Here is a 26210-nt window from a genome sequence, read left to right as displayed (position 1 = left end):
CGCGCCCACCCTCACAGAAGGGCTGAGGCGGGCGGCAAGACAGATGGTGGGGGAACGTCCACGCCTAGGCATTTGATTTTGAGGAAGACACTTAACCCCTCTGAGCCTCAGTTCCTCCCCTGTAAAATGAGGTGATTAGACTGCAACCCTGGCTTCCTGTGCCCCATGGAGCCCCTGGAGATGCCCCAGGATCTGCCAACGGAGACACAGGAAGCTGTGAGCAGACTATTTCATTTTCCTGTATCTCAAATTCTGAGTAAGAGTATGTTTAAATAGTGGACCCCCATTGCTTAGACACAAGTGTGAAAACCACCTGGAGATCATTAAGTTCCACCGAGACGTGGCATCGAGGTTTCCTAGTTCTCTCACTGCTTACAGCCTCTGCGTAATTCCATCCTGCTTGGCCTTTGCCTCTTTTAATTGGCTCCTTTGAGACTCACCACGCGGAGAGACGGTTGACTGGGTAAAACCAAGCAAGCCTGCCTGAACGCAAACAAAAACTCAGGCTCGTCACTGGATAATTTAGTGGTCAGCTTCACTCTCCTGGAATTCCCTGTTAAAGCTGTATCCTGGGCTGAAGCCTGGGCTGGGATGGTATCTGTCCAGGTCAGAGCAGGGAGGGGTGAGGAAAGAATCTGGACAGTTTAGGAGGCCGGGGGGCTCCGTGCCCTGCCAACTGTGAGGGTCTGGGCCTGTGGATGGCCAGAGGTGACTGTCTTTCCATGAGGTTGGGTCTCTGTTAGGGGAGGGGCTGCTTTGTTGATTTCCATCTTTGTCATTTTCTGTAAGCCGGTGACTTTCTCTTTTCCACTGGGTGCAAACTTTTAGTTAATTGGAACGTGAGAAGTATGTTGACACAAAGGAAAAGAGCCGCAGCTGGGCTGCAAATCACCTTTATGTGTCGATACAGTTGCCCGCTGATACGTGGCCTGTACGGAGCATGGGGGGGTCGGGGCCCCGAGTTGTACAGTGAACGGCACTGTGCACCTGCCCATGGGTCAGGGCAGGAGCAGGGCTGAGCTTAGGCTAAAGGCTCAGCCTGGCCTCACCCAGCGTTCCTATTCTCTCTCCCTCGCCTGTCATGTTGTTAGGAAAAGTGGTTGTGCACCATTCACCTTTGTGATCTTATTCTCAGAACTTAAAGTTACTAGAGGCTGTGTGAACCACCCTCCTAAGGGCTGTTTATTCCCTGCCCTTTTCTCTCCTTGTAACGCGTGGCCTCTTACCCTCGGTTTGTCTTTCCTTCTCGGCATCACCTCCCTTCTCCACGTTGCCTTATTTCCCAGCCCCAGCCAGCCTTACGGGTGTCTCTCGGGGACCAGTGTCACGTTGGGTGGTTGCATCTCAGGGCAGCCCCCCAGCTCTGCCCGTTCCAGGTCACAGTTCAGGGTTCTCTTCAGAAATGCAGGAGCTGGAAAAGTAAAAGCCCAACTGACTGTGTAAGTGCAGTTAATTTTTTTAAATTAATTTTTATTGGAGTATAGTTGCTTTACAATGTTGTGTTAGTTTCTGCTGTACAGCAAAGTGAGTCAGCTATATGCATACATATATCCCCTCTTTTGTTGGATTTCCTCCCCATTTAGGTCACCACAGAGCATGGAGTAGAGTTCCCTGTGCTATACGGCAGGTTCTCATTAGTTGTCTATTTTATACATAGTATCAATAGTGTATATCTGTCCATCCCAATCTCCCAGTTCATCCCACCATCCCCCTTGTAATTAATTTTTGTTTATTTATTTATGTATTTATTGGCTGTGTTGGGTCTTCATTGCTGCGTGCGGGCTTTCCCTAATTGCGGTGAGTGGGGGCTACTCTTCATTGCGGTACACGGGCTTCTCATTGCTGTGGCTTCTCTTGTTGCAGAGCACCGGCTCTAGGCGCATGGGCTTCAGTAGTTGTGGCACATGAGCTCAATAGTTGTGGCTCACGAGTTGTAGAGCACAGGCTCAGTAGTTGTAGGGCATGGCCTTAGTTGCTACGTGACATGTGGAATCTTCCCAGGGCAGGGCTCGAACCCGTGTCCCCTGCGTTGGCAGGCGGATTCTTAACCACTATGTCACCAGGGAAGTCCCCGCCCCCGTAATTTTTAATTCCCATTTTGAGCTTGATTTTCTGTCCTTTCCAAAACGTCCCCCTCCTTCCCGCCCTGCACCCCCGGCTAGCTGACGGGCAGGGTGAGAGTTGTAGGAAATTGCCAGCCTGAGGGGTTAGGAGCCTTTGAGGGAAACACAGCTGGGTGTGCTGGTGGCCCGTTTTGTGTACATTAGTGAACAGGTCTCCTTTGGGTTGCTGGGGCAGCTTGTCTTTTGTAGTGATCTGCCAGTGACTGTCTGGTTTTAAAATGAGTTCCCTTTGAGTTGAATATAATCAGTAAGACCATCTAGAAACTCCATTCGTGTGAGGCTTGAGGAGAACGTCTAGGGCTATGGAAACCGCAGCAGCCACTCAGAGCCTTAGGAAAGACTTTCCTTTTCATTGATTTGAAACGTTTGCTTAAAAATGCCTTGTGTACTTTGAAAATGAAAAAGGTAGAGCCAAACCGTTTGGAGTTGTAAAGTTCTAAAGCTTCCTTAAGAAGAAAATTGCTCTGGTGTGAAAAATGGTCTTACATAAAGGAAAATGTGATTTAAAAAATTAAATTATAAACTAATAAAACTATACAATTAAATTAGAAAGGATCTGAGGATTATAGAAACATAGGTGTGGAAGTTCCCTGGTGGTCTAGTGGTTAGGACTTATTGCTTTCGCTGCCAAGGGCCTGGGTTCCATCCCTGGTCAGGGAACTAACCAAAAGAAGTGATCGTGAAGGTGATGACGGGGCAGGGGACATTAGGACCCACCCGTGCTGCAGCGAGGTCCTCCCCTGTTACCAAGGGTGGGGTAAAATCAGGCTGGAGCAAACACAACGTGTAAAATGATCACTCACGCACTATAAATGACATTAATATTTGATGGAAGAAGAGTGAGACTCTTTGCTGGTTGCTCTGTCTGGATATATTTTTCCTACCTTTTTCTTGGTCCCAGTGCTCCAAGAGTGTCCCTTTCACACTTTGCGAGCTGAAGGAGTTGGGGGAAAGAGGACCCTGGAGAAAAGAAGAATGTTAGAAATGATGGGACGTGTGAGAAGAAAGGAGGGCTCCAAGGAAACAGAGTGTGTCCTTGGGCTGATGCAGTGGGACCTCGGTTACTGCTTTCCAGACAGAAATTTGGACCATTTGTAGCACTTTAAAACCCGGTAACCTTTTGGTCCACAAGACTTGGTTTGATGGTGCCTGTCCCATGGGAGTTAGTTAATGGTCCAGCTTCAGGAGTCTAAGCTGCTGAGTGCACAGGCTGGGCCTCCATCCACCAATACGGTACTTTACTAACCTCTCATGGGCACAGACCTCTGAAGAGGCTCCTCTTCTTTACCTGTCCCCTGATAATGCTTGGAGCTCTCTCTCCCGAAGCATGAGGCAGGATACACTGGAATTAATCTTGGGAAGACTCACTGAGGAGAAAGATGAGGAGTCCTCCTGTAACCAGGATAATCTAAGCACTGAGGGCCTCCTTGCGGGGAAGGAAAGGTTCTGTTATGACGTTGAGAGGCCTGGGACTCTGACCTGGGCCTTAGAGCTGTAAGACCAGAAGTTTAAGTGCCTCACAAACCGCAGAGCATCTGAACCAGCTGTTGGAAATCACCCCCTAGCCCTCAGCCCTTGACTCACGTGGAGGCAACAGCACAAGATGGGGTGTGATTGTCTAGCCTCTGTGTCACATGCCTCTTTCCAAGCCCTCATTCTATGAGTCTTGTCATCAGGACCCTTTAGAAAATAATAATCCCATCTCCTGGGCTTCCTCGTGCTTGGCAAGCGGAAGTCACTCCTATTCTACAGAGGAGGAAAGCGTGGCTCCAAGAAGTTATGTGATTTACCCAAAGCTGCGTGGTGGACTCACATGGACCTGGTAGAAACCTAGAGCTGCCCACCCAGAGGCCCACAGTCATGCTACCATACCTGTCTCATTCCCTGGGAAACTTTATTTCACCTTCCTTGGTGGGAAATGGGTGACTTTGACTTCAGCATTCGTAGTGAATTCCCCCTGCCCAGTGAGCCAAGGTCAAAGACACCATGTGGAAGTCTCAGGTCCTCAGCTGCAAACACTCTGCCAGCAGAGTTGCCACAGGAAGCGTATCCACCTGCAGTGTTCCAGCCCCGCATCCAAACGAAGGGAAAGTTAGGTTCCGGGGACTGGGTGGGAGAGTGGCCTGAGACAGAGCCCTGGGGCGAAGCTGAGGTCGAAAGCCAGGCTGAATGACCCACGGTGGTGTCAGGCTGCGAAGACTTATCAGAGGTGAGATCCAGGTGGGAGGAAGGAGGCGGAGAGCCAGGGGTACCACCCAGCCGGGACCAGGGATGAAGCTGAAGAGATGTCTTGGAGGTCTGGGGTCCAGATATAGTCCACCTCAATGGCCTACACTGCTTCGAAGGGCCGTGGGACTGTGCAGGGGACTCTTCCAAACACTGTGTGTCAACCTTTTTTCTGAAGCCATCGAGGACCAGCGCCCCATCAACTACTGCGAGACTGGCCTTCACGACTGTGACATCCCCCAGCGAGCTCAGTGCATCTACTTGGGAGGCTCCTCCTACACGTGCTCCTGTCTGCCGGGCTTCTCTGGGGATGGCCGAGCCTGCCAAGGTGCGTGGTGGTTCTGACTTTCCTCTCTGTGCAACCTGAAAAAATTCCCTGGGCAATACTTATATACTAATTACTGAGTCACCTCCGAATTCAAGAGAATTATTCTCTCAACTCTACTGAGTAAACGGGCTGCATTTGGTATCTCTAGTAGTTTGAATTATGCGTTTTATTTGAGGGGTTGTTCTTATTGGGGAAGACGCTTGTCCTCCCCATACCATTTTGTTCCATGTCACTTGCTCATTCAGGGAGTAATTAAACACCTGCTGTCTGCTAGGGACTGAGAAGACTGTCTTTCGTGAAAAGACAAACAGTCCTTACACACGTGGAGCTTAAAGTCCAGCCTTTTATTTAATGAGATATATACAGTCATTCACCTGGCCTGCTCTAATCTTGTGCTCCCAAAAAAGTGAAGTCCCCTTTTTGCATAAGTGACTGCAGAGGCAGAGAATAAATGACTCTACAGAATTCTCTCGGATCTCAGATCAGTCCATCATTGGCAGCCAGGGTGCCCTCAAAGATAATTTTAAGTAAAATGACTCTGAACCAGTTCCACAGTCCCTTGGTTTGCAAAATTACTCAACATTATACTGTAGAGTATTTCTGGAAAGTCCAAGCTTTTCTAAGAAATTATAATTTCTGAAATACTTTGTTACCAAACATGGGAATTTTCTCTGACCTCTGAGATTTTTCCGTCAAGCAGTTAATCATCTGTCTCCAAACTCTCAGACATTATTGAAGCTCTGGTTTATGATGAGAAGGAAATAATGAAGAAAAAAATCCTCTTTTTCCCTTTGCATGTTTGATTTTTCATGAACGCGTCAAAGTGAAACACATTTGTAAATGCACTAAATAGAAATTGAGGCGTTAGTGTTTTGATAATTCATGTTTAATGAGTTCTTCAATCACTGTTCCCAGATCAGAAACTGGGTCCCCAAAAGGGAGCACGTGACTTAGATGATTGTGTAAACTGGGAATTCTAGAGGAAACCTCACCCTCCCTGGGCTTGGTGGCTGTCTTGCAGATGTGGACGAATGCCAGCCAAGCCGATGTCACCCCGATGCCTTCTGCTACAACACTCCAGGGTCCTTCACGTGCCAGTGCAAACCTGGTTACCAGGGAGACGGTTTCCGTTGCGTGCCTGGAGGTAAGGTGTTGGGGACTTTTGGAGGTGACTGAGTACATGGCCCTGGGAGAGGGGGTGAGGTAGGGATGTGGGCGGCTCCGTGGAGAGTTGAGGTGGGTGATCAGAGCCCGGCCGCAGTAACACAGGGTGCACACTGCACTACTCTCAGGGTGGGGCCACACCTGGACCAGAACTGTGCTGGCAACCTGGAGGCCGGCCATCCCTGGGACTTGAGCAGTGCAAGATAAGAACTGACCTGTTATTCGTCACGGCCCTCCAGAGAAACAGAACTAATGCGTGTGTGTGTGTATGATTTATTAATTTATTTATTAATTTATTTACTTATAAAGAGGTTTATTAGAAGGACTTGACCCACATAGTTATAGAGGTTGGCAAGTCCCAAGGTCTGTAGTTGGCAGCCTGGAGACCCAGGAATAGCCAGTGTTTCTGTTTGAATCCAAAGGCAGGAGAAGCTCATGTTCCATTCATACGTCATCAGGAAGGGAGCATTGCTCCTGCTCCGGGCAGGGGCCACCTTTGTGTGCAATTCTGGCCTTCCACTGATTGGATGAGGCCCGCCCACCTAAGGGAGGGCCATCTGCTTTACCCCGTCTACAGAGTGAAAGGTTGATCTCAGCCAAAACCACCCTCACAGAAACACCCGCAATAATGTTTGACCAAATATCTGGCACGCTGTGGCCCAGTCCTGTTGACAGCTATAGTTAACCGTCACAGGTTCCTAAGAGACACGGGGAATAGAGCTGGGCTGGGGTGGGGGTGGGGGTGGTGAAGGGCCACCATTTGCGGGTTGAGGATTCTACACCATTGTCTGTACCACCTGTTATACCTGGACTGTGCAGCTTCTGAAGTTGCCTGCTGACCTGAGACTTGAGTGGTGTCTCGTTAGATCGTAATGATAATGATAGCCCTAGTTCAGTACCTGGACTGAGTGTGGAACTTAGGAGGCGCTCAGTAAATACTGTCGAATGAACATGTATAATTGGCTGCCATTTGCATAGAACCTACTATGTGCTAGGTGCTTTACCTATATTCTCTCTTTTTTTTCCTCTCATATGTACATTCTTTTCTATATTCTTTTCCATTATTACAGGATATTGAAAATAGTTCCCTGTGCTCTACACTAGGACCTTGTTGTTTATCCATCCTGTATGTAACAGTTTGCATCTACTAACCCCAACCTCCCAGTCCATCCCTCCCTCACTACACTAGTTCATGTAATGTTCATAATCATCTCTTTAAGTACTATTACTATTTCCATTTACATAGAGGATGCTGAAACATAAGGAGATAGAGGCACAATCAAGGCCCCACAGGTAGCAAGTGCTAGAACTAACACTCAAAGCCAAGTCTGCCCGACGTACACCAACCTGGATTCAGTCCCTTAAACCACATGGTATCCTGTCATGAGATTAAGGATGTATTTGACGCCTCCAGTTGGAGTTAGCCAGTTGTGTTGTTACTTATCTTCAGTTGCTGTTGCTGCTGTTGTTTGGCCACATATGTTTATGCCACCATCAATGTTTCAATAAGCGATAAGTGGAAATTTCCGTTTCACCACTTTTTTGAGCAATGAAGAACTATTTCAGCGTCTGTCTCCTCCACTAGCCTTGAGTGCCTTGAGCGTAGGATGCCTGTGCATTTTATTTCCACGTCCCCAGTGTCCAGTGGAGTACCTGGCTCATGGTGGGACGCATAGCTCTTTATAGCTGTTGAGGAAATGAATGAATGTACCATTTTCCAGTGGTGTATACAAGCATTTGTTTATTCATACTCTCAGTAGGACTGGGTGTGACCAGTTTTTAGGGTAGTGGAGGATCTAAAAGGAGAAAAATATCAGATTAAGTTTAAATTTTGATATATAGCACTACATATTGCTGGCCTAAATTGTTTTCTTCCGCTTAGGACAGGGGTCAGAAAACTGTGACTTGCAGATCAAATCTGGCCCACTGCCTGTTTTTGTAAATAAAGTTTTATTGGAACACAGTTGTACTCTAGTTTATAGATAGTCTGTGGCTGCTTTCATTCTACATAGGCAGAGGTCAGTAGTGGTGGCAGAGACTGTAAGGCCTGCAAAAACCTAAAATGTTTACTACCTGGCCCTTGACAGAAAATTTTGTGCCCCCCCAGCCTAGATGAACTCAGGAAGGATCAACCTTTTGTTCCTGAAATGATGAGTGAAAGACACAGCTCTGCCCGTAGATTCTGATAGGCAGGTTATATAAAGAGAAGTTCCTGATCATTTGAATTAAGGCATTCCAGCAGCTATTAAAAATGACGAAGGCATTATTTCGTTAGGTTTCCTTCACATCTCCAGTTAAAAGGAAGCAGATGTTTCATTTTTGTTTTTTTAACCCAACTCCTTGACCCCTCTTCAAGGCTCTGCTGACTAAACAGAAACAAATCCAGGCCTGTAGCCTGGGATACGAAGATAGGACAGGATAAAACCAATCAGAGCCCTTTGCTAGGATTGTTTAGGTGTTTAATCCTGCTTTCTTAAGAAATTCAACATCTAGTTATATGCTCGAGAGAGAATGTGCACTAGAAATATATGTGTCCACTGAATATTGCTATAACAGAAAAAATATCTAGATGACTACCAACAGGAGGAGTGGACACATGAGTCTGGATACAGTTTATACCATGAAATAATATACAGCAGTTAAAATGAGTGAACTGGAGTTAATGCTTGAATCTCAACAGCGTGTTGGGCAAAAAAAAAAAATAGTCATAAAAGGTTACATACAGGGACTTCCCTGGTGATCCAGTGGGTAAGACTCCATGCTCCCAATGCAGGGGGCCTGGGTTCAATCCCTGATCAGGGAACTAGATCCCACATGCATGTTGCAACTAAGAATTTGCATGCCACAACTTAAAGATCCTGCATGCTGCAACTAAGACCCGGTGCAGCCTAAATAAATAAATAAATATTTTTTTAAAAAAGGATATATGCAGTATGATCCCATTTGTATGAAAATAAGCCTATAATAAAAAGAAAACTGCATGTGTATATATGTATACAATAAAACTATAAAATTCACGCATGGGAGTGAGAAACAAAAACTTTGGGATAAAGTTTACTTCTGTGGTGGGAGAGAGGGAATTGGGGTTGGGGAGGGCTACACAAGGGCTGCACTTGCATTTCTAGTGATTTTTTTTTTTTTTTAGACTGGAATATGAACACAGAGGTTTTCATATTTTTAAAATTTTTATATGACTAAGTAGTTAATGAAATATTAACAAAAAATTAAGTATAGTGTCATCTGGGCTCCTGTTGCCAAACATAATGAAGTGTAGGGATTAGACAGGCAGCATTTTTTGGTACCTACTCTATACAGAGGGGACTAGTTGAAAAAAATAAAAAACTAAACTGGCTTTAGGGGTGATCAGTTAGCTCATGGCTACTGCAGTATCAACCAACGATAAGCAAAACAGAAAACATGATGACTTGTTCCCCACTGTCCTAACGCACTCTTTGCCCAAAAGCATGTGTGGATTGTGAGATCAGGTCAGTGGGTCACTATTACCATTTTCCTTTCAATGGGTGGAATGCAATAGAAAACAATAATCAAGAAACTAGAGTAGGTAGAGTATATGCAGTAGGAATGAGTATTGTTTCATGAAATGATAGTTGTATATGCTTGTCTAGTGCATGGCTGAGTGTAAGTGTGTGTGTGTGTGTAAGCGTGCGTGCGTGTGTGTCCTGAATTGCTGAGTGGAATGCATTTCTGTGGGTCGTGGTCAGGAAGTTTGAAAGCTGCCACATTAGTTATCTGTTTCTCTGTAACAAACTCTCCCCCAAAGTTAGCAACTTAAAACAGTAAATGTATATTGTCTCACAGTTTCCGTGGGGCAGGGATTCAGGAGCTTAGCTGGGTGGCCTGGATTCATGGTCTCTCAGGAGGTTGTTGTGAAGACCTTAGCTGGGCTACAGTCTTCTCTGAGGTTCGTCTGGGGCTGAAGGATCCGTGGCTGGCAGGCCTCCCTTCCTTACGAACTGTTGGATGGAGGCCCCCAGTTCCTCATAGCACGGGGATGCCTAAACATCTTCAAGACCTGGCAGCTGGCTCCCTTCAGAGGAAGCGAGGAGGGGGGCAGTGCCCAAGATGGAAGCCATAGTCTTTTTTTTTTTTTTTAGTTTTTTAAAAACTATTTTTTGCATTTTTTAATTGAAGTACAGTTAATTTACAATGATGTGTTAGCTTCAAGTGTACAGCAAAGTGATTCAGTTTTACATGTATGTATGTGTATGTATATATTCTTTTTCAGATTATTTTCCATTATCAGTTATTACAAGATATTGACTATAGTTCCGTGTGCTCTACAGTAGGTCCTTGTTGGCTTATTTTATATATGGTAGTGTGTATCCGTTCGTCCCAAATTCCTAGTTTATCCCTCCCCCACCCCTTTTCCCTTTGGTAACCATAAGTTTGTTTGCTATGTCTATGAGTCTATTTCTGTTTTGTAAGGAAGTTCATTTGTATCCTTGTTTTTTTTAGATTCCACACATATGTGATATCCTATGGTTTTTGTCTTTCTCTTTCCGACTTACTTCATTTAGTATGGTCATCGCTAGGTCCGTCCACGTTGCTGCAAATGGCATTATTTCATTCCTTTTTATGGAAGCCACAGTCTTCTGTAACCTAACCTTGGAAGTGACAATGCTGTCACTTCTCCTGATACTATTAGTCACAGGCCAACCCTCCTACAGTGTGAAAGGGAATTACCTGAGTGTGGGAATATGAGGAGGTGGCAGGTCTGGGGGATGGAACTGGGTGGAAATTTGCAATGTAGGAGAGCTTATTAGAGGATGAAAGGAGAATGAAGAGTCCTGGGTTGGAGATGTAAAGCCCGATTTTTAGGGACAAATACCAGTCCCAGGGATGCTTGATCACTCCACCTTATGCTTGGCACTAGGCATACTTAGCAGCATACTGCCTCCAGATCCTCGCCACCCATCTTTGCCTCCGTGGAAAGAGAATTAAAGAGTTCAGAAAGTAGGGCTGCATGGAAAGAGGAAAACACTCAGTATAATACAACATGAAGGAAGGAACGCCGAGGAACAATTTGACGAACACTTTTTGTTTGCCATGCGTCCGTTGTTTGTGTTACCGTTTGCACTTTGTTCCAAACAAACCCACTGTTAGAAAACTCAAATTTCCCATTGAGAGCTGGCAAAGGCTCCAGAAATTCTGTAATTCCTCTCCTTTATTTTGCAAATAAGGAACGTGAGGGCTGAACAATATCTTAGTTTACAAAAAGGTTTTTTGAACTCTTCATAGAAAAGAATTTTCTGAAGCAACTCTTCTCAAAATTGAGTAAGACTCTTCTTGAAAGAAAAATATTTTTAAGACCTTGAGGGTTGGCTTAGATTATTATGGAGAAATCTAGGTATCAACTTCTATTAGAACTATAAAAGCAAAACATTTACAAGTTAAATACCAACCAAATGACAAATCGTAAATTTCCAATCAACATTCATTGAATGGGCCACGTTATTGTTTGAGATGAAACTGCCATTCCTGCGGTTGCCCCCCCCCCCCCATCCTGGATGGTGACTCTTTCCGTCTCTACTGGATAATTCCAGTCAGCCTGCAGAGAAGCCAATTCTCATCTAAAAGACACCAAGGAGGACTTCCCTTGCCCCTCCAGCCCTCCCCACTGCCGTCCCATTCCTCCTCCCTTTTATAGTGTAATTCCTCATAAGGGTGGTCTGCAGTTCTACTTCCGCGTCCTCTTCTCCCATTTGCTCTCCTTTTTTTCTACCTTTTTGTTGTAAGATAAGACATAGATACAGAAAGTCATGTAGAACAGATAGATAGCTCAAGGGTGGATAGCTAAGGTGAATCCCCCCTGTAACTACCAACCAGATCAAGAAAGAGAACTTTCCAGCAGCCCCAGAAGCCCCTGCAGGTAGGTGCTGTGTCCCGGTCATTGCCTCCTTCCTCTCCCGGAAAGCAACCACCAGCTTCACTTTCATAGGAATCACTTCCTCGCGTTTCTTCACAGTTTCATCATGCGTGTACATTCCTAGACACTGTAGACTTAGAGTGGCTCGCTTTTCTGTCTGTAGTTCCCTCTGCCATCCCTTTCTTGTCCTTGAAGTTTCTCTGCTGAAGAACCCAAGACGTCCGAGCTGTAGCTTCCCACCATCTGGTGCAATTCAAAACGCTCTGTCTTCCACGTTGACTGCAAACTGGCAGCTGAGTCCAGAAGCTTGATCAGACTCAGGGTCAGTCCTTTTGGCGAGACATAGGTGGTTTTACCTTACGTCGGAAGCACAGAAAGTCTGCTCGCCTCGCTCCTTGTGATCTTAGGAGCCGTTAATGATGTGTCCTGACCCATTAATTTCCAGGGAGTGGCAAATGGTGGGATGCTTATTCTACTATTTCTTTCTCATTTATTAGCTGGAGTTGATACTCATTGCTTAAGTCCGTTAACGTTTAGTTGGTAGCAAAATGGTGATAGTCTCATTCTGTCATCATGGTGGGTAATTTTTTTTATTTATTTATTACTTGGAACACTTGTAAAGAAATGCTTTGCCTCATCTACTCTTTGGTTGCCCAGTGGTACATTTCATAAAGAAAAGGCAGGATAAATGCTTGGATCTCTCCCTTTTTTTTTTTTAACTGGTTGACAAGATAACAGATTGATTTCTTCTTAGCCACTGAAGTTTGCTAATTAATTGTTTTTTAATATCATTATAAACTCATGGGTATCAATTGGTTGTAATCATTATTTTCCTTGTGGTTCAGAGTCCCACCTTTGGCCCAAGGGAACCTCTTCGAGTTGGCCTCTGGTCCTTTTGACATGATCCTAGCATAGTCATCCCTCAGTATCCATTGGGGTCTGGTTCCAGGACTCCCCCAGGATAGTAAAAATCCATGGATGCTCAAGTCTCTTGTATAAAATGGTGTAGTATTTTCATATAACCTATCCACATCCTCCCAGATACTTTAAATCATCTCTAGATTACTTACAATACCTAATACAATGTAAACGCTGTGGAAATGATTATAAATATTGGATACAATGTAAATAGTATGTAAAAAATTGTGAATATAATGTAAATGATATGTAAATAGTTGTAAATACAATGTAAATGCTATGTAAATTGTGTGGCAAATTCAGGTTTTGCTTTGTGGAACTTTCTGGGGTTTTTTTTCTAATATATTCAATCTGTAGTTGGTTGAATCTGAGGGTGTGGAACCTTGCAGATACAGAGGGTCCACTGTGATGTCTAAAAGCTTCCTTGTTTCTGAACTAGCACCAGCCATTTCTCCACGGAGCTCTGGTTTCTTTCAGTGGGAAATAGCACTGCAGGACCGCAGTCTAAGTAGCGGAAATGCTCAGACAGAGCCAGGGATTCATGAGTTTGTATTGATAGTTCCACTTCAAATTCATGACTGCAGGAATGTTCCTTAACCTCGTCTAGACTGTATCTATATCTCCTTTCTTCCACACTGAGAATCCTGGTTCTCGAGGGCACAGTGAGTATAAGAATTAGAATAGACCGTCGTCCTTATTTACTTCATTCCACATTACACACATAACAGGCTGAGAATTCAAATACTATTTACCACCCATACAATTTTCTTAGAACAATTAAAATTGTTTGCACATGCTCTCCTATTTTTATAGTTACATCTACATTGCTTGGGCATGTACATGTAACCAACACCTACTGTATTCTCTCACTTTGTTTTTTGTTTGTTTGTTTGTGTCTTCTGGCCACTCCTTGCAGCACATGGGATCTTAGTTCCCTGACCGGGGATCAAACCCACGCCTCCTGCAGTGGAAGCATGGAGCTTAACCACTGGACCACCAGGGAAATCCCTATGTTCTTTCACTTTGAACCCTCATTTAGTCTTAGTTCAACAAGTAACTGTTTATTGCTTGTTACCAGTCCTTATGTCAATGCCTCTCTAGTTATTTGGTTGTCAGAAGGCTGTTCTCTAGTAAATTCCTCAGGAAGGCTCATGGAAACAGTATTCCCTGGCTCATTTTCTTTCCTTGACCAGCTCAAATATTCCTCTGACGTAAAGCATGACTGTCCAAAGTGCATATGCTAATCGGACGACATCCCCTTTCTACCTGGATGCCCAAAGGATTTTTTTTTTTTTTTCTCTTCCATAGTTCCCTTCAAAAGTTCAATAGTTTTACTAGAATATGACTTGGTGTTGGTTGTTCTGGGTCTTAGTTACATGGTGTTCTTTTTCAGTTTGTCATTTCACATCTTTTAATTTCAGGAAAAATTTCTGGAATTTTAGTTTTAGTATTTGTTCTCCTTCCTTGCTTGGGTTATTTTTTTAGGGACTCCAGTTTTACATATTGAATCTTCTTTGCCAATCTCCAGTATTTGCCCTGATCTCTTAAATCTATTTGGTGTCCTTTCTTTTTGTCTTTAAACATTTTCCTCACCTCCACTTTCTTTCTCTTAAAGCATAACCTGTTATGTTTATTCACTTTGTGTTCCATCTAGTTGAATCTTCGTTTCTGAAGTGATTCTTTTTTTAAATTTCGAATTCTTTCCTGAATTCTGTTGCCTCATTTCTGAGTTTTTCAAATTCTGACTCATTTTCTTCTTTCCTGTCTTTTATCATTTTCTACTGTCTTTTCGCTTAAGTTGATATACTGAGTTGACTAAAAAAAGTTTGTTTGGGTTTTTCCATAAGATCTTAGGGAAAACCTGAATGAACTGTTTAGCCAACCCCATAGAAGATTACAATTTTGATCTGTTAGCACGTCTTTTTGGCAAGCTTTCACTGTCTGTGTTACCGAGTCCAAGCTCGCTCCGCTCACCACGACAGGCCAGTGAATCTGAGACGAGGTGTTGAGGCAAGGAAGACGACTTCATTCGGGAAGCCAGCAGACCAAGAAGGTGGCAGAGTGGTGTCTCCAAAAACCATCTTATCGGGGTCTGCATGCCAGTTTGTTTTACAGAATCAGAGAGGGAGAGACTGTGAGGAAGTCAAGTTAAAGGGCCATCGGTTTTGCAAAACATCTCTGGGAATGACCAGCCTAGGTGAGGGGATATGTTCATTTCTTCTTTTCTGCAGCCATTCACACAGGTGGGCAGGGCAGATTGTCTGCCTGTGAGATGAAAGAGGTACTTTAGTTTAACGTTCAGGCAGAGGGCAGTGTTCCCTAAGAAAGGCCATCATGTATGATTATAAACAAAAGCAGTGAAAAGCAAAGGTTAAAGTCAAAGAAACAGATCTAACACAGAGTCCGGTCTAGCTCTTCCCTGTTACATCTGTAGGGTTGTTATACGCCTGACTAGCCTTTTGTAAACTTTTTCCTTACACTAACTTTCTGTTGAATTTGCCCTCCATACTTTTCTGTAGCTCATTTTTATGGGAGTTTTAGTTTTCCTGAACTTTCTGAAAGAAGCTTGGTGCAGATAGCTTTTTCTAGCAACACAGAGCTTCCTCTTCTGTTCTTTTGGTGAAGTGTTTAGAAACATTTCAGCTGACTTGTATGATTCCCTGGTTCTGCTCCCCTCCCCCACTGTGTCTGGACCTTCTCTTTCCTTGTCCGCGTCATCTCCATCTTCCTTCGTTTTGATTCCATTCCCAGCACTTTCCCCCCAGTAGGGGCTAGATCTTCCAGCCCTTGTCTGCTTTATGTTCCACCTTGGAATAGAAAAATCCCTCCCAAGTTTCAGCTGCAGTTTTCAAATTGGCCCGCTTTTCAGCTGAGTACCTGTTAGCTCTTTGGGTCCTCCTATTCCCAGACCTGTTAGATGCCCTGCTGCTTCCCTCTCCTTGTTACCAGAGGGTCCTTGTGGCCCCTGCTTGTGTTTGGGGTTCATAGTCATCTCGTTTCTTTGTAAGTGTTGCCCATGGCTTTGTAGCTATTCTGTCTGTAATTAAATTCTAAAACTAGGGTGTTACCTTCTTCTCAGAGCCTCCCATTCCCTCTTGAACTACTGAAGCTGAATCTGGCCTCTGTACCCCAACACCCAATTAAAAAAGAAAAAAGGAAAATCTCGGAGACAGAGTTTTGGGTGAAGTAGAAAAGAAGAGCTTTATTGCTTTGCCAGGCAGAGGGGGCCACAGCTGGCTAAATGCCCTCAAAACTGTGTGTGCCAACCTGGAGCGGGTAGTGAGGCGTTTTACAGCAGTGATTCAAAGAGGAGGGTGTGATCAGCTCGTGGACCTTCTCCTGACTGGTTGGTGGTGAGGTAAGTGGGACTCGGCATCACCAGCCTTCTGGTTGCATTGAGTCTGGGGTCTATGGAAATCTGGTGGGGGTTGTGTATCTGCAAAACAGCTCAAAGGTGTTGATATGTGTATCCCTTAAGAGGGAACCAGGACCCTGCCCCAGGGCTGCACTGTTGTTTCCTGGCTGCCCCTCCCTTGTCTCTCATCCCTCCCTTCCCTGGTTAGCAATTGTTTGAGCCTGCCCCTTGGAACTCAGGGGAGGTCATGGAAGCTGAGTGAAGCCTATTTCCTGTAATCAAGAAACTGGGGGCACAGAACGGCTTTTGTACCCAGAAGCCCCACAGGGGCGTGCTCGGTTTCACGACTGCAGTCAGCACTGCCCTACTGCTCACTGCCCCACCCCCATCTTGGAACTGCTCCTATAAAAGTCAGGGATGACCTTCACTTTACTGGATCTCAGCCCTGTCCCTCTTCCTTAGTGACACTCACCTTCCCACCTGAAACCCTTTCTTCATTTGGTGATACCACACATCTTAGTTTCCTCCATCATTGCCTGGAGTGTGTCATTGAGGGTACGATTAACCTCATTAAATGGCTAAGGGTTTAGAGAGGCCACCTAACTTGTCCAAGGCACCGCTAACTAGCAGCATAGCTTGGATCAACTGCTAAATATTTCTTAAGCATCTGTGACGTGCCTGCCCCTGTGCTCGGCACATAAACAGTAATGTTTGCGCTCGGGAGGAGCTCACACTGTAGCTGGGCAGGGAAAGACGCGCTATCGTGGAACTGTCGTGAGTCTGTAAGTGCTAACTAGCGGCTGGGCGCGGAGATCCAGGCGAGCTAGGGAAGTGAGGGAAAGCCTGAGAAGTAGGATTTACACTTGACCTTGGAAGATGGGTAGGATTTGAATAGGAGGTGGGGAGGGGATATGGTTAAGTAGCTTGGGTGAGGTTGGGGTGTAGAGGATCCCGAAAACCAGGCCCCTGGGGGCCTAACTCCTGTGGCCTTGGGGCCCGTGGCCACCTTTGGCCACCACCTCCCTGCCTTGTAGGCTGCACAGCCTTATTTCCAAGTCAGCTCCTCCATCCCTTCTTTTTCCTGAAGTCCGCTCACTGTAACCCCAGGCAGTATCATGTCAGCCACCCTCACCAACACCCTGAATTTCTTGGCTTCTTTATCCTCCTTCATGCCTGGCCGGAAAACCTCCAGGCTGAGGTGAACCCTACACCCAGGCCACTGGGCTCAACCACAGGCTGCGTGGTTCAGGGACACCTGCACATTGATGGTGTCAGGCGACCCCTTGACCAAGGTGGTCCTCCTCTCGGCTCCCAAGCAGCCTGGTCAGACCACTGCCCACCACTCTCACAGCGCGTTACCCTGGTGGGTCCTGTGAACTCCCAGGGCCCTCCTATCTAACCACGATGCCCATGGCCTCCAGGGCACATGGCTCATGGAGCCCTTGGGAGGGGGTTCCCACAGGGGCTGCTGTGGGCCAGGCTGAGAAGCCATCCCAGTGATATCACAGCTCTCCTTAAACACACTTGAAATTCTGTTTCCTGAGTCACGATCGAGGTTTCCCCCACCTTTATATAAGCTCAAGATACAGCCCTTAAAAGTTCCACTGGAAGTTCTGCATCACTTGAGGTTTTGTGTATTGGCTAACACAAAACTGTCAGCCACTTCCAAGGGAGGCACCCCCACTCCCTTACAAGTTTGGTTTGGTTGATGGTCACAGAACACCAGGCCTGTTTTCTAGTTGGAAAGGCAGCACCGTGTACAGATGTTGATGGAAGGAAAACAAGTCTGTGGGCCACAGATCATTTTGGTGAGGGTGTTGAGCTGACGTGTGTGTGTCACTGTTGACATAACACGTTCCGTGTGCGGGGGCTTCCTGGGCACTGGGCATGTGGGTGCAGAGGGCCCAGGGCTGGGCTAGGAATCCAGACACCCGGGTTCTAGCTTGAGCTGAACCACTAATAGTGCTGTGGCCTGGGGGAGCCAAGCTGAGCTTCGTTTCTCTCATTTGACCTAAAAACCGCAGTTGCCTGTATAGGATTATGGTGAGAGTTAAGTGAAGTGACCTGTGTGTGAGCAGACACAGCTTGTACAGAAACTAAAGCCCTGTACAAATGTAAGATACTGAGGAAGTAAACAAGCCCTACATCCAAGAGGGAACAAAACCAACATTTTCATTCTCGGCCAGATGGCTTATTTGTATCTTTGTTTAGCTCTTCCTACGTCAAGTGTGTTCTTGTTGTTGTTTTTCTTTTTCTTTTTAATTTTTTTTTTTTTAATTGAAGTGTAGTTGTTTTACAGTGCTGTGCTAACCCCTGCTGTCCACCAGAGTGGCTCCGTTATACACATACAGACATGCTTTTTTTTTTTATATATTCTTTTCCACTGTGGTTTGTCACAGGATATTGAATATAGTTCCCTCTGCTGCACAGTAGGACCTTGTTCTTTTGGTTTTTTTGTTTTTATATTAGCCTCTGGGAGAAAAGAGAAAGCAGGCCCAGTTTCCGCCTGCCAGGTTCTACAACACACTTTTCTGGCCGGCTCACTGCTTCTAATTGAGGGGCCAGCCACGACGTGAGAACTGGCAGCGCAGACAAAGGCACTTTCAGCATTCAGTGGCAGCACACGCACCAAATGTCACTGTGAAGGCCTGGTGTAGATGCAGTCCCAGATGAATGCTGGAGCTCAGGACTTAAAATTCCAGCCGTTCACATTGTCTCATCACATTCCACTCAGGCCTCAAATAATGCCATGGGATTAGTTACTTCTGCCATTGCTGGTCGACCAGCAGTGCTGACGAGACCGGAAGTGGTGGAACTGAGGATCAAAAACATTTTTTGGACACAAAAGTCTGTGAAATATGTAATATATTATTATATATTCTATTAGTACAATATATATTATGAACACAGTAATCCGTTAATATACATTAATATGTTAATTAGAGTATTTATATAAGATATCTCCCTAAGGTAACTAGCAATGCCCTAGAGCAGGGCCAGACAACTACAGCCCCCACAGGCCAAATCTGGCCCACTGTTTGTGTTTGTAAATAAAGTTTTATTGGCCCACCCATTCATTTATGTATTAAACTTGGTTGCTTTCATGCCGCATCTACAGAGTTCCATTGTGACAGAGACCAGGTGGCCCACAAAACCAAAAATATTTACTCTTTTCCTCTTAGCAGGAATAGTCAGTGGAGCCCTGCCCTTGATTATATAACCACAATTTTCCAGGGAAGATCAAAAACAGGACTCCAGCATGCCTTTGCTCTCCAAAGCCCTACAGAAAGGATATCTTGGGAATTCCCTGGCAGTCCAGTGGTTAGGACTCAGTGCTCTCACTGCCCAGGTTCAAGTCCCTGGTCAGGGAACTAAGATCCCACAAGCCATGCAGCGTGGCCAAAAAAAAAAAAAAAAAAAAGAAAGGCTCTCTTGTGTGTCTGTGCGTGTCCTGGGCTCCTCTGTCAAGACACTGACTTACTGGATGGTCACTGTGTATTTGCTGGTTCCCTGCTCTGCAGACGGTGAGCTCCCTGAGGGCAGGCCCTGGGGGTTATTGCCATGTGCACTCCCACTCCTGCCCAGGAGATGCTTCCTAAGTCATGGTTAAGGGGATGCAGTCACTCACTACCTTCTCAGAGCCTAGAATCTGCTCAGGGACACAGACAAGGCACAGCCTCAGAGTCTCAGCATCCATGTGATGAGAGCCACGGGGCAGGAGAGCCCAGAGCCATCCTGGGAGCTCTTGGAGGGCCCGAGAAGCGCACGCCTGAGCTGGTTTTCAGAGGATTTACCGGGGAGGAGGAGAGGGGAGTCACCCAGTGGACAGCACATGGAAAGGCCTGCAAGCGAGGGGCAGCACACAGGGCTCAGCTTGGCTGCAGGGTGGCTCTCGGCAGGGTCGGGGCATCGCTTTGCGTGGTGGGTGCCGCAGAGGTGGCGGGGATGCTGCCCTGGCCAGGTGCTGTGGTGGCTGGACTCTGGCCAGCATCAGAGTGGCTCCAGTCCTGCACATCTGGGAGTTGTTTAGTCCAGGGCATAACTCCTCATCAGCAATTTCCCAGAGATAGAGCCGTATTTCCCAGCGTTGGGATCTGAGTCACACACTTGAGAGGCCATGTTTCATGCCAGGCACTAGCCCGTGAGTAAAAGGAAACACGCAAATGCTGGTAAACGTGCCCTGTGGTCTTCGGTCTCCCAGATCTTTGACCTGGACTCGCTGTGGGTAATCAAGAAGCTGGTGATGAGAAAGAGGACAAATTTAAGAAAACTTAAAATTTCTTAAAACAAACGTCCATGCTGTCCACCAAGTGACGAATGGATAAACAAAATGTGGTGTAGCCACGTGATAGAATATTATTCAGCCACGAAAAAGAACAAAGTACTGTTACATGGCTACACCATGGATGAACCTTGAAAACATTCTGAGTGAAAGCAGTCAGACACAGAAGGTCATATATTGTATGATTCCATTTATGTGAAAGAACCAGAATTGGTAAATCCGTAGAAACAGATGCAGACTGGTGGTTCCCAGGGACTGAGAAGAAGGAGGAAGTAGAGACAGCTGTTTAATAGGTCTGGGGTTTCCTTTTGAGGTGAGGAAATGTGTTGGTACTAGAGGAGGGTGGTGGTCATGCAGCATTGTGACTGAACTAAATGCTCCTGAATTGTTCACTGTAAAACGGTTGATTTGGGGAATTCCTCGGCGGTCCAGTGCTTAGGACCGGATGTTTTCACTGCCCAGGGCTTGGGTTCGATCCCTGGTCGGGGAACTAAGATCCCGCAAGCCGTGTGGCACTTCTAGAAAAAAAAAAAGGTTGATTTTATCTTATGTCAATTTTGCCTCGGTTTTGAAAAACTGAAAAGAAAATGGCCTAGGAAGGAAAAGAAAATGTAGATATACTCTTCTTGACTGTTAAATCCACTAGATAATAATGATGCTTAAAACTTTTTTTACTTAATAAAACATTTGGGATTAACATATACACGCTACTATATATAAAATAGACAGTCAACAAGGATCTACTGTGTAGCACAGGGAACTATACTGAATACTCTGTAATAACATATGGGAAAAGAATCTGAGAAAGAAAGGATATACGTGTATGTATAACTGAGTCACTTAGCTGTACACCTGAAACTAACACAACACTGTTAATCAACTCTATTCCAATATAAAATAAAAATTAAATTAAAAAAAATTTTAAATCAGCTATAAAGATCTATTGTACAGTGTAGGGAATGTAGCCAGTATTTCGTAATAACCTTAGATGGACTAGAATCTATAAAAATTTTGAATCACTATGTTGTACACCTGGAACTGATATAATATCGTAAATCAACTATACTTCAATAAAAATAAATAAAAAATTTTAAAAAGTTAATGAAACAAAACTCAGTCGTGAACAGGCAGCTCCCGAGGTTCTGAGCTGGATGTGGGAGCTTGAGCCGGATGACCCTCTTTTCGCTCGTCTCTCGAATAGACGTGGAGAAAACCCGATGCCAGCATGAACGAGAACACATCCTCGGGTCGGTGGACCCGCAGCGCCCCCGGCCCCCGGGACTGTTTGTCCCCGAGTGTGACGAGCACGGACACTACGCGCCCACCCAGTGCCACGGCAGCACCGGCTACTGCTGGTGTGTGGACCGTGACGGCCGCGAGCTGGAGGGCACCAGGACCAGGCCCGGGATGAGGCCGCCGTGTAAGTCGGAGGGTAGTGCTGGAGACACACCTCGGGGACCAGAAGTCCCAGCACCTGTGAGCATCACTGCAGACCCTTCTGAGGGCGCAGTTGGCGCTTTCTGCTGCCCCACATCCTGACCTGCTCCACTGGCTCGAAGCCCATCCCTCCCTCCCTTTCTCCCCTCTGCAGTCCCCTCCTGCATCTCTCCATCACTCACCTCCCCGCTCACCTTCTCTCTCCCCGCTTTCCCTCTCTCTCCTCTTACCCTCTCTTCTTCCTTCTCTGTGCAAACCTGTTCTGTGTAAATGATGGGCAGGACCTGCCACACTGAGGCTGCAGTTAGCCTCGGTGTGTGTTCGGGGCTCCTCCAGATGAATCTCTGTAGTCGATGGCCCGGCCTTGCAGCAGCTCTGTGCTGGGACCTGGCAGGGATGGGAGAGACCAACCGGAGCCCGTCTCCAGGACCTTCTCACTCAGACATGGAACTGTCCTCCCCCGACACACTTGCCTCCTTCACCGTTGTGCCTGGACCTTTAGGTACTCGGTCCCTGTAGAACGGCGGGAGCAAACAGCCGCAAAGGTTTCTGCAAGCTGGTTCTGCGACAGCCGGTGCCGGTGGGGGCCAGGCTGTGTGACACGGGACAGGTACTTGCCTGAGTCTTAGCGTCCTCGGCCTCAACATCAGATTCCAGCAAAATAATCTCTAGGATGCTCCTCAGCTCTAAAATTCTGTCACAGACGTAGAAAATGGTAATGGTCACCAGTTACCAAAATCTAATACAGTCAATCCTTGCATCTCCATTCTCCACTTAGCAAATAATCATAAAAACGATCTCTTCCCTACCAGATAGTTTCCCAACGCTGGTAAGAGGCGGCAGAGTAAGAAGTGATCACTCACAGGGACTTCCCTGATGGTCTAGTGGTTATACAGCTCCGCACTTTCAATGCAGGGGGCATGGGTTCAATCCCTGGTCAGGGAACTAAGGTCCCGCCTGCTGCACTGGGCCACCAAAAAAGAAGAAGAAGAAGAAAGGAGAAGTGATCACTCATAAACTTCATTATTCAGCCAGCCAGCATGAACTGAGTGTCAGATTGCTGTGGTCAGTGCTGGGGGCCCGCAGAGGGAACCGCAGTGCCGGCCCCAGAACCTCAGAGAGCAGGTAAACAGGTGCAGGGTAGGGAAAGCACCCCCCAGGGGTTTGTGTGCCGAGGGAGGGGAGCAGAGCGGAGGTGAGGACATCAGATGCCCCGCGGAGGGGTCTGGATCGATCCTGGGGACAGAGGGGAGCCCGGGAAGGGTTTTGAGCAGGCGCTGACGTGACCAGGTGTCCGTTTTAGAAGAGCTGACGGGGAGGAGTGAGGCCCTGGTGGGTGGGAGGCGGGGGCTGTATTTACAGTTAATCCAGGTGAGAAACTGTGAGGGTCTGACCTGAGGTGCTGACCGTGAGTTTGGAGGGACAGATTCCAGAGATACTAAAAAGGTCCACCAGCTGGGTTTACGTCACCGATCGGGTATCACAGGCAAGATAGACAAAAGAATTGAAAATGAGCTCGGCGATGACCTGGTCCCTCCTGCTCCCTTCAGACAGCAGGAGGCGAGGCCCGGAGGGTCCACGACGTGGCCACACGGCGAGTGTCAGGACCAGGTCTGGGACCCAGGTGTCCCGACACCCACCGCGTGTTCCTTACGTGCAGCACAGGCTGCCTGTCCCCTCCTGGGACATCCTCTTGTCAGGCGAGCCAGGAGCTGTGCCGGGCTTCCAGGTCAGCAGGCAGGAGGCAAGGCCGAGTCTGAGAGAGGATTACCCCGCCCATCGTTTTGTTCTAGGAAGCTCAGAAGGGCCGTGTTCCCGCTTGTGGGGTCTGAGACCCTCCCACTCCCGTGGGATGGAGTGCAGGGGGCGGGTCCACTCGGATGGTCTCCTTAAGCATGAAAATACTCAGCAGCTTCCGGCTGGGGGTGCGCGCTCCCTGGGGCCAGGGTTTCGGGGTTGCTGCTGTTACGTGGTTTCATTCACTGCTGCAGCCCCGTCCAGAGCAGGGTGCCAATAGCCAGGTTGGTTGCACTAAGGGGGAGCCTGAGCCATTTCTTTTCCACTTGACCTTTAATGTTACACTCGGGCCCTGCATCATCTTCATCACAAATGCCCCTTGGTTGACTGAGATCTTTCTGCTCCTTGTGCTTTCAGATATTACATGGGCAGGTGTGACAGTGCAGTTTCTGGTGACGTGACCGGGTGTGGGTGCGTGAGTCTGTGCACGTGCCCACACACGTGCGTTTGTGCATTCCCGGTGCACGCAGGCCTTGCTCAGTGCCATCTCTCGCCACCCAGGTCTGAGTACAGTGGCTCCCCCGGTTCACCATGGACCCTCAGTTCCTACCGCCGTGATCCCCCTGCCACCCGGGACCCACCTACTCTTCGCCCAGACGGGGAAGATAGAGCGCCTTCCGCTGGAGGGAAGCACCATGACCAAGATGGAGGCCAAGGCTCTGCTTCATGCCCCGGTGAGTGCTGGCTGATGGCACGTGGTGACAACGTCTGCTTCCATGACCGGGAGCAATGAGCAGGGTGTAGTCAGCCCAGGGACCAGGGCTGGACCCCTGGACCGAGGGGCCTCTTCATTCTGGGGGACCTTGGGTGTCCATCTCTATAGGGGGCCACTGTATTCCTGAACACCCCCGTGAGATGCAAGGGTGGCAGCAGAAACGGGAGGCCTTCCAAAGACCACTTTGGTATCTGACCCCTTGGGTGGGGGCGTCATGTGAGTTTGCCATCTTGTCTGCGAACATCTGCTGGGTTTGATCTTGCCTTCCCTGCGAAGTTAGCAACGTGACTCATCTTTCAGCAGCCGCTCAGCTCAAGATCCTCATATCTGCCCGGAGGCAGTAACCAGAGCTTTTCAAAGCTTCCAAGATGCATTTTGTGAGTTGGGGAATTTTGTCCTTTAGGTAGAGGTCGGACACTTCTGAGCAGCCGTTCTGTTTTATCTGGGATCCTGACCTCTTGCCGGGAAACCAGACCTGAGACCTGGTGGAGGCTTCTGGCTGTGGACTTAGGGTTGCTAGGGCAGTGGGGGCTGTCAGGGTCCTCCAAGGGGTGAAGAGGTAGCAGCGAGTGGGCCATCAGCTCTCAGAGGTGAAAGTCCAGCAGACAATCCTTATCACCCCTCAGTGCTGGTCGCAGAGGCTGCTTGCAAAAGGAAATGTTCCTTCCTTCTCATCTTCCCTTCCCTACTCCCCTGTCTTTCCCGCCTGCCCTATATTTTCTTCCTGCATTGATCTCTGCATCACAGATGCCACTCCCTGCCACACCCCCTCTTCTTTTGGACCAGGTGGAAACATGATCAAAAAAAGTCTGCAAAATAAGAATGCTTCTTTTTTTAAAATTGATTTTATTGAAGTATAGTTGATTTACAATGTTGTGTTAATTTCTGCTGTACAGGAAAGTAATTCAGTTATACATACATATATATACATTCTTTTTCATATTCTTTTCTATTATGGTTTTTCACAGGGTAGTGAATGTCGTTCCCTGTGCTCTTCAGTAGGACCTTGTTGTTTATCCATCCTGTATATAATAGTTTGCATCAGTTAATCCCAAACGCCCAATCCTCCCCTTTCCGGGCCCCCTCCCCTCTTGGCAACCACAAGTCTCTTCTCTGTGAGTCTGTTTCTGTTTCATAGATAAGCTCATTTGTGTCATATTTTAGATTCCACATATAAGTGATGTCATATGATGTTTGTCTCTTTCTGACTTACTGATTTACTAGAGATAATAATCTCTAGGTACATCCATGATAAAAAGGCTTTTCAAAAGCCTCTTGCAAAGCAGCCTGGATTGGATTCACCTTCTTCCCCAGCACAAAACCATCTGATGGGTTCCCCCTTCACCCAGAAAAAAATCCAATTCTTTCCATGGCTTCCGGCTAGCTCTCCCACCCCATTCCCTACCACTGCCCCCTCAGTCACTGGCTGCAGCCATCTGACCTTCTAGCTGGTCCTCCACTTACCATGCATACTCCCACCTCAGGGCCTTTGCACTTGCTGCCCCCATCCCTGGAGTTCCAGACACTTGCACGGTTCACTGCCACATGTCACGCAAATTTCTGCTGGAACATCACCTCTCACAGAAGCCTGTCCTGGCTGCCCTATCCAGACTGCAGCCTCCACCCGCCCTGCTTTGTCTTTCATCAGGTTCCCAGCACTACTTGATACATTGTAGATCAGGGTACATGTTCTGTATCCCATGTATTCAATATCTCTTCCCACCAAGAATATAAGCACAGCTAGACCAGAAATTGTCCATCTATTTCATGGAGGTATTTGTTTCACAGTGGTATTCTCAGACCCCAAACAGTGCTTGGCACTTGAAAAATATTTGCTGAACGAATGCATAAGTGATCTTTGTGATTTTCTGTTGCCTCACTGAAGCACAGATCCCTTGAGGGGTAATCATCTTTCTTCCTTTGTATCCACTAGCACACCCTCCCAGGTAGTGGAAGTGGGTTAAATTCCCTATGAAAG

The 26210-nt window shown here is 46.9% G+C and overlaps 1 protein-coding gene across 2 annotated transcripts in view; it reads left to right on the top strand.

Annotated features, from left to right (window-relative positions):
* Positions 1-26210, top strand: part of NID1 (nidogen 1) — a 93405-nt gene that overhangs the window by 53256 nt on the left and 13939 nt on the right. For both annotated transcript variants that reach the window (XM_057736098.1, XM_057736097.1), the window contains exons 11-14: positions 4528-4677; positions 5699-5821; positions 21485-21703; positions 24019-24191. In XM_057736098.1, coding sequence (XP_057592081.1) covers positions 4528-4677; positions 5699-5821; positions 21485-21703; positions 24019-24191 — 665 coding nt within the window. The remainder of the gene's footprint in view (positions 1-4527; positions 4678-5698; positions 5822-21484; positions 21704-24018; positions 24192-26210) is intronic.

This window comes from Hippopotamus amphibius, chromosome 5 (genome assembly GCF_030028045.1).
Source record: "Hippopotamus amphibius kiboko isolate mHipAmp2 chromosome 5, mHipAmp2.hap2, whole genome shotgun sequence".
Lineage (NCBI taxonomy): Eukaryota > Metazoa > Chordata > Mammalia > Artiodactyla > Hippopotamidae > Hippopotamus > Hippopotamus amphibius.
The sequence above is the reverse complement of the archived record's forward strand: the minus strand, read 5'-3'. Positions and strand labels throughout refer to the sequence as shown.